Source organism: Ananas comosus, linkage group 10, assembly GCF_001540865.1.
Source record: "Ananas comosus cultivar F153 linkage group 10, ASM154086v1, whole genome shotgun sequence".
NCBI lineage: Eukaryota > Viridiplantae > Streptophyta > Magnoliopsida > Poales > Bromeliaceae > Ananas > Ananas comosus.
The window spans coordinates 4,172,543-4,181,833 of record NC_033630.1 but is presented as its reverse complement, the minus strand read 5'-3'; the positions used below and the strand labels follow the sequence as shown (position 1 = coordinate 4,181,833).

At 32.9% G+C, this 9,291-nt stretch overlaps 1 protein-coding gene across 1 annotated transcript; it reads left to right on the top strand.

Moving 5' to 3' along the window:
- LOC109716827 (carotenoid 9,10(9',10')-cleavage dioxygenase 1-like) lies at positions 1,698-8,838 on the top strand. Its single transcript, XM_020242412.1, has 13 exons — positions 1,698-1,811; positions 3,150-3,284; positions 3,816-3,918; positions 4,057-4,316; positions 5,269-5,448; positions 6,529-6,607; positions 6,755-6,836; positions 6,993-7,055; positions 7,202-7,340; positions 7,435-7,759; positions 8,343-8,395; positions 8,479-8,631; positions 8,734-8,838. The coding sequence occupies exons 1-13, from the start codon at positions 1,707-1,709 to the stop codon at positions 8,836-8,838; spliced, it is 1,782 nt and encodes a 593-aa protein (XP_020098001.1). The 5' UTR covers positions 1,698-1,706.

Genomic DNA, 9,291 nt, shown 5'->3' with positions numbered 1-9,291 from the left:
ATAAAAAAATTCCACAGCTTCATTTTTAAGCTGTTTGGATACATATCATACAATTCCGCAGTATTTATAACAATTAAATTTTTAAAATTTTAAAATTCAAAATTCAAAACTCAAAATTCAAAATTCAAAATTCAAAATTTAAAAATAAAATTTTAAAAATTAAAAATAAAAATTCAAAATATAAAATTAAAATTTAAAATTTAAAATTTAAAAANCCACAACTGTATTAATTATTTAACTACACAACTGTATTAATTATTTAACTACATAGTTTTTCATTAATTCCCACTATCCTCGAAATGAGTACCAAACATAATTTCAAACTATTCTCAGGAATAAAAGAAATTTAGACCAAACATAATTTTACACTTATTCCTAATTATCCCAGAATTGCTAGATATTCTAAGTATAACTTTATTTTATTCTTGAGAGAGTTGTTCTGCAATCAAACATATTTTTACTATCCTAAGGTTCATAGAAATATTCAGGTTTTAGTGTTATAAAAAAAAATGCTAAATTACATAAAATTCTCTTGTCAAAATCCGATTTTTCACTTTTCCCCCCCTGTCATTTAAAAATCTACACTTTGCCCTCTTGTAAAATAAAAAATGTTCACAAGGGGATACGGTGTGAACTGTGATGATAAATGATCATTTTGCCTCTCACCATTTTGCCCTTCACTATGTTCATAGAAGAGAAGGCCGAGGGTATTTTTGGCATAAAAATATATATAATAATATTTTATAAATAGAATCCTAACGGATTACTAACGACAGAGGGCGAAGTGAATATTTTTTATTTTATAAGGGGACAAAGTGTAGGTTTTTAAATGACAGGGAGAAAAGTGAAAAATCGGATTTTGACAGGGAGGTTTTATGTAATTTAGCCAAAAAAAAAATTTTTTTTGAGAGAAAGATAGCATTTTACCCGCTTCGTTTATTTCATTTAAAAATAAACTTAGCTAGAAATATGAATCAACTAGGTTTCGAACTTAGATCTCGGGTACAACCGCCAAGCCCTTTTGCCACTTGCACTAAAGACGTTCGGTTATTTTAAAAATTAAAAAGTTGATAAGCCTAGTGGGAGACTAGGAGCCTTTGGATGGGTTGCATGTATCTTGTTGGATCGTTGATATTAATTATTAATTTCAAAAGCTTGAACTATTAGAAAGATACAACTAAATTATATAAAACGATTAGATATTGTGTCCACAAGTGAAGTCTCAATTATGACATGTCCCAATCCGACCTCCGTCATGTAAGCAGGATGCTGGTTTCTCCTTGAACAAATATCCTCTGGTGGTATTGGTAGCATTTCTCACATTACTAATTACCCATCTTTCATAGAATACTTTTGTTCTGCTATGTTTCCCTCTCAGGATTCTCTTCCAAGCATAGGAAGTATCAAAATGATACACCCTTTTGTCTCGTACACTAACATATATGACTATAAAACTCCAATTTGTGACTTATAAAACTCCATTGAAGTTACTTAAAACTCTATTATTTGTCCCCTTGCGCTACAATTAATATGACTAAAAAAAACTCCAAGACTAGTTAGTTCTACTATCTCTCTCTCTATTATATATCTCATAAACACCTCTCTCTCTCTCTCTCTCTCTCTCTCTCTCTCTCTCACACACACACACACACACACACAAAACACAAGTTTGCATTCCAAAATTCCACATCAATATGATCAAGACTATGAACTCTATGAGCATGATCAAGGCCAGAAGTATACACAAGTCCCCTCCCACTTCCACACTGACCCCCCACAACTTCATCTCCTCACTCTCTTCTCCTTTCAAGGTAAAGTTCTACTCCTTTGCATGTAAATTTGGCGAAATGTACGCCATTCGTTGTCCCACATATACTTATTTACTTAAAAAGATTTTAGTTCCTAAACTTTCACGCTTCACTGCTTAAGCCAGGCCGTGACATTTGAACAAATATTTATTATGACACTATTAGAGCATTCGGTGTAAAACAAATAATATAGTGACCAACAAGGTTTAAAGTGCCACCCCGTGTCGTACGGCACAGGGCGGCACATACCGTGCCACCAAGATGGTGGCACGGTACAGGGGGGGTCTTGGAACCCCCTCCATACCGCGGCACGCACAATGCCGTCCAGCACTATACTATTTTTTTTTGGCTTTTTTTTTTGCTTTTTATTTTTATTTTTCTTTTTGTTTTGTTCTTTGGGATATCCAAAGCATTCTAGATACCCCACGCCCCTCCTCAATGACATTGCAAATCGAAAATTTACTTATGAGGTAAGTCAAAAAAATTATAATTTAATTTATTTTGTTTATCAATAAACGGAGAAAAGATTTGTCCGAACTTTTTGCTTCTATCATAAATATCTATTTTTCCTTCACAAATTATTTTATTAAAATTTGTCGCACTGCGAATTTTTTTGCAAATTAAGAGAACAAAATCGAACTCAATAAACAAATTTGAGCCACATCAAATATAAAATTTTATTTTTGTACCAAAAGATTGAAAATATTGATAAAATTAAAAGCTAAATTAAATCAATTGATACTTAAATTTATTTAATTTATTTGTCATATAATTTATTGCTTAATTTTANTAGCTTACTATATTCATCAATTAACATATTTGTAAACTTTTCTGTATGTAAAGTATAATTATATCTGATGTAGAATAGAAATTTTTACATGTTAGAATTTTTAAAATGCAAAGATATAATTATACTTTACATACAGAAAAGTTTACAAATATGTTAATTGATGAGTATAGTAAGTTATATATAGCAAATATTTATAATTATTTGATTAAATTTTTTAAAATAACATTATAAGAGCTTATTGAAACCAAAAAAATTGAAATAAGTCTGTGCCAAAGTATGCCAGTAGGAGATCGTGCGTATCGATCGGCACGCAAGCGTATCACGTGTCGGCACGGAAGCGTGCCGGTGCCGTACCGTGCCAGGCAGACAACGGCACGCCCCCGTGCCACGGCACTTTAAACCTTGGTGACTAAGTTGCAATATTGAGATAGCATGCACAACGAGTACCATACAACTTACATCATACAAATTGGAACCTTTGGTGTACGTACGGTAAAACAATCCCAACTAAAATTTAATGTTTGTTCGGTTTTTGTTGAATGGGTATATAGACTCTTCTAAAGGAATGGGAGAAGCTTCCACTGAGAATAGAGGTCTCTAATTCCATGAAGGCTGCATCTTTGAATCTCGTCGATGCTTTTGTAGATTGGATGTACAAATTTTCAGATCTGCCAGCATTAATTGAGGTATAAGCGTCTTGATAGTAGAGCATTACGACTTGTTTGGCATAGTTAGAGCTTCTGTAAATATACTATTTCAGCAACGTTAATTGTTTGAAAAAGTATTGACAACTTTAGTTCAGATTTTCTGAAGAAATTTTTGACAAAGATATTAAAGCTTTTGGCTTCATTTGAATACGCTTTGCTTTTCTCATTGTTACCTTAAACTCAACCGCCTATGCAATTGAATGTGTTGCGAGATTGGCTACTCTATTTTTTTTTTTCACAACAAACTCAACAATAAATGGTGAAAAAAAAAATTCCGAACAATCCATCAACTCGGCCACATTAAGGCATGATAGTTGAGTTTAGGAAGAGTAGGAAAAAAAAAGGAAAAAAAGCAAGCGTAACCAAATGCAGCCTTAATTCGAGCCTATACTGGCTAGAAGGTATTCTTTTCACGTCCTACGATAGCCAAAAGCTCTAGGCCTTTTTGGGTCGGACCAAACATCTGGCTTTTAGAAAGATGTTAAAGAATCTTCTTGAGAGTGATTGCAGGAAAATTTTGCACCTGTAGATGAAATTGATGGAGTCGTGCTAGTTCACAACTTAGAGGGAGAGATTCCAGAGACTTTTCCTGAGGGAGTCTACATAAGAAATGGTGGATTATCTTTTCTTGCCCCAATCTTCTTTTTTTTTTTCACCTACAGTGAGATAAAACCTCAACATGATTTTATGGAATTTTAACAACTAACATGAATATTATTATCTTGTGTAATTGGTTTACATGGTTTGGTAGGTCCAAATCCCCAATACCCAACTCAAACAACAGCAACCTCCATCTTTGGCTCCACAGCTTACACATGGTATGAAGGGGATGGTATGCTACATGCAACTTATTTCGACAAAGCCGGTAACGGAAAGTGGAGGATCTCATACAAGAACAAATATGTAGTATCAGAAACTTTCCAGATGGAGAAAGAAAGAAACAAAGCATCCTTCATTCCTGCTGTAGATGGCCAGCCTCATGGAATACTAGCAGCTTTTGTTTTCAATATGGTAACCATCTTAATTAATGGATTACTTTACTTAGGTTGGGGGCTTCTTACAATTTTCTTTTACAAACTTGCAAAATTACAATTTTTTTAAGTAAATGATTTGGATACCTCTGTTACGATTGATTTGTTGGCCTGTATTATATATAATACAATTTGTATATGATATATCGGCATGCCAGCATATCAACAGCTATTAGAGAATTTTATTGGAGCATGCATTTTCTTATTATTAAGGAACTCGAACCAATCCGAAAATTTAAGCTAAGAGATTAGCAAAAAAGAAAAACCTCGCCAGAATTGTTATTTCTAATCAATATAGAAGTAACATCCTTAACACTTAAAGCAGTATAAAGAAGGCTAGATTATAGAAAACCCTTGTAAATACCCTTTTTTCACTTTTCCATCCAGAATTTTAAAAACCTACATTTTGTCCTCTTACAATTTCAAAAATATTTTCAGAATGGAATGGCGTTAATGGAGAGGGCAAAATGACCAAATTACCCTTACTTTTTCTGTAAGAGAAAAAATAATTTGTAATATATTTATGTCATTTTGAAGAACATTTTTGATATAAATGATAAGAAATGGATGGAATAGTGATGTAAACCTGATGGAGGGGGCTAAATGCAACAACTTGTAATATTTAGGGGGGGAATGTAGGTTTTTGAAAGTTAGTGAGAGAAAGTGAAGAAGCGGGTATTTATAAGGAGGTTTCTGTAATTTAGCCAAAAAAAACACTTTAGTTTGGTAGTCATGAATCATTGAATTCATGAATCATCTAATAAATGTTTTGAGGCTATGTATAGAATTTGATTCTTTCATAAGTGTATATATGAAATGCATATTGCATAGGTAAATATGTTCTATAGATTATAACAATATATATATATATATATATATATGCCAATGTGTCTTGCACTATTCTTACTCAAATCTCTTGTGAGCATATGTAGCTAAGATTTGGCAAAGCAGTCAAAGACAGCAGCAACACTAGTGTATTTGAACATGCCGGGCGAGCTTATGCTGTCACAGAAAATCATCTACCTTATGAGATAGATATCGCAACACTTGACACTGTAGGACTTTATAATGTTTATGGAGCTTGGAATCGACCTTTTACTGGTCACCCAAAGGTAGATAAAAGCTTACGTTTTAACACTTCTTTTTTTTCTTCTTCAAATAGCTGATGTAGAACAAGATTGTTTAACCATTTTTAGAGCTTATTTTGCTCTCTGGCATTTATGTATTTCCTTGTTCTATAACAATAAATATAACTAAAGTCATACTAAATCTTATATGCTATAATTCTCTCACTTTATAAGATTGAAGATCATTTCCTATGCATTTTATTTAAATTATTTAAGCCAAAAAGTACAAGTATTCGGATGAGTATATATTTGGTCGATCCAAAATAAAGAAATGAATATTCAAGGAACAAACACACCCAAACAATTAACTTACTCTTCACAGGACTAAGGAAATCTACATTTCTAAGCAGAACAAAAGCAATAAACACTTAACAATTACAAAATAATTTCTTATTGTAAAATAACTCATTTTCTTCTTTTTTTGAGAGAGAGAAGAGCTGCATGGTACCCGTTTCATTCATTAAGAGTAATAAACTTAGCAATAAAGTGAGACAACTCATGGTGAAGCAGAGAAGCCTTTAAAATAGAGTAAAAAATAGAAAGGTAACTAGAACACCCACACTTGGGCAAGGCTCCATATTTAGGGCATATTTGATTCATGATTGGAATGGGTTTGAAAAATTGATTGACGAATCATCCAAAAATATTTAGTTCATTATTAAAATAAAAATCGGAATAAACAATTGGGACATTTCAGATTTTGAGAGAGGATTTTGGTTAAGGAAGAGGAGAGTGATAAAGAGAAAGGAGGAGAAGGTGTTTGTGAGAGATAGCTTTAAATGGCTTATTCTAGAATTGGTCAATTCAAAATTCAAAATAGGATTGAGCTATAAATGGATTGAATCATATTCCCATTTCATAGTGGAATGATCTGAATCCAATTTCTATAAAACAAACAACAATTATTTAGACCACTAAATCACATTTCGATTTCCGAGTCTAAAATAGATGAACCAAACAAGCCTTTACAATATTTAGAAACCCTAGTTCTAAGCTTGCAGTATTAAGCCAAGGGCTCCAAAAAGTGTCACACAATGTGATAAAACTATGTGATTTTCATTGCAGAAAGCTCCAAGAACAGGAGAGTTGGTCACCATGGGGGTTGATGTCAGAAAGCCTCACTTTGTCCTAGGAATCATTTCTGGTAAAAGAGTTTGATAATTTTTATCTACTAAATATTATGCTAGAAGAATTACCCATAGTATTTCTCATATATAAGAACTAAGCTTTGTATAGAAATTAAGCATCATATCTTAAGATGTCTCAACATCTCTCATGTGGTACATTACAGCTGATGGAAAGAATTTGCTTCACAAGGTCAACCTCGAATATGAATCAGGAAAACTGATTCATGAGATTGGAATCACTAAGAAGTATGGATTCATCCTCTTTAGCATATGATGACAGCAACACTTTTTCTGATATACTTAGTGATAGATTTATGTGTTTTAATTTTTCTTTTCTAAACTCAAACGAAAAAGGCTATGTTGATAATAACATACATACTTTCTTTTTTGTTCCTCTTTCAGCTATAATATCATCATGGACTACCCGCTTAGGTTTGGCATTGATAGAGTTCTTGTTGGTAAACAGTGAGTTACATGCAACATTTTACCTTTTACAAAAAACAAAAGGAATTTTGTTATTCTCATTAAGAAAAGGGGATCACATGTATATTTATATGTATATATACATGTTTAATTGTTCACTAAATTAACAACATTCATTTGATTTCCAGATTCATCCAACATGACACTAATGCAAGAGCAAGAATCGGAGTGATGCCTCGTTTCGGCGATGCAAAATCTACATCTTGGTTCGACGTAAAGAACCACTGCAGCTACCACCTCATCAATTCCTTCGAAGAAGGACATGAGGTGATCGATTCAATCACATAAGTTCCTTATATTTTAACTGATTAATAACAAATAAGAAAATAACAATTGTGAACTGAATACCTGAAAAACATAGGTTGTTGTAAGAGGCTGTCGAATACTTTGTTCGGTAATCCCGGGACCCGATCATAAAACCGACAAAGCTAAGTGGTATCAAAGAGCTTTTCTCCAGCCAAAGAAGGATTCAAAAGAATTTGATCCTTCCGTCGACGGAATTCTTTTCTCCCGGCCCTACGAATGGAGGCTTGACTTGGTGACTGGTGAAGTTGAAGAAGGATATATAACATGTGAGGAGGTTGCAATGGATTTCCCTGCAATCAACAACAACTTTATTGGCATTAGAAACAAGTATGCATATACCCAAGTTGTGGATTCGCTAGCGACCTCTAACTCTATAGCAGGTTCTTCTTAATCTCAGTCCATAATACATATTACATTTTGAAGTGTAAGTTGCACAACTAGTCTCTGAACTTTTTAATCTAGTTTCAGTTTGATCATTGAATTTTTAAGTTGCACATTCAATACTTTCAAGTATTTGAAAGAGTTTCAGTTTAATTGTTGTCTTCATTTAGTATTATAGAAAAATCATTACCTCATAAGGTGCTTAATTCCATATACCGGTGAAACACGGATATAATATACCTCAATCTTTTATCTCGTTATTCAATCTGTACAATTGAGTTGTAGCCATTTCTCAACTTAGAAATTGGATGGTTGGATTGAAAGTATGAGATGGATGAAATGCTCATAGATTCATAGTGCACAAATATACAGATGAATAAGGTGCAGGCAATGGAAGGGCTAAAATGAAGCAATTCCAGAAGCTTGGGGTTTTTTCGAATGTTCGACTAGAAAGTTCGACATCTAAAGTGAAACTTGAGTGAAAGTTTCAACACTAGTAGTGCAATTAACCGAAACTTTCACTATATGTTAAAAAGTGTGTTTTATGTGTGCCTATTACATATTCATAATCTAATAATGCAGGCTTAACAAAGTATAAGATGTTAGCAAAGCTACACTTCGACATAAAGAACGAGGTAAAGGAGATACTAAAATAAAATTTTAATGAAAATTTCTCCCCCTTTTATGCAACTAATTTGCGCTTATGCGGATTTTTCAGGACGATAAAAATTTTATAAACGTAGACTACCATGTCCTAGAAGAAAACCACTTCTGCTCTGGGGTTCAGTTTGTCGAGAAGAAGGATGCTGTCGATGAGGATGATGGATGGCTCATTTCTTATGTCCATGATGAGAAAGCAAATGTTTCCAAAGTAATGTGGATCAAATCTTATCATAGTTTTGAAAAAAAATTAAGCTTTTTTTTTATCTTTTGTTCTTCCTAAATGGATCTGATTTGAACTCTCACGTCACAGGTGTACATAATTGATGCAAAAAGATTCACAGAGGAACCTGTGGCCAAAATAACCTTACCTCAAAGAGTGCCTTATGGTTTTCATGGCATTTTTATTAGTAAATGAAAGGTGTCATTCCACAATGTGTCATCTATTTCTAGTAAAGAAGTTATCTATTTGGTTTGGGAAGTTGATTCATGATGGTTGTATCACAGATAATAGATGGTTCTGTTGCAACATGATGTACTGTAACACTTTCTTATTAGGTTTTTGCTACTTGCTTTCTTGCATTACTATTTGTTTGTTTTGTTTTTTTTAATTAGAATGCCCAACTCAAATAAATGTCAAAAAGGAGATGTGATGAATGATTCAGCGTTTTTCAAAGACGGTGAATCCTTTTTAGTTAATTTTTTATGAGCATGGCAAATGATCCACCATTTTATGATTTATGTGGCAGTAATAAAGTTATTTGTCCAAATAATTTGTGTACAGAAATTATTCATCAAATTAATAATTTATAAATTTATTTTAAATAAGTTCTCACTTAAAAGAGGGCCATCAATTCAGCGCACTGCTCGC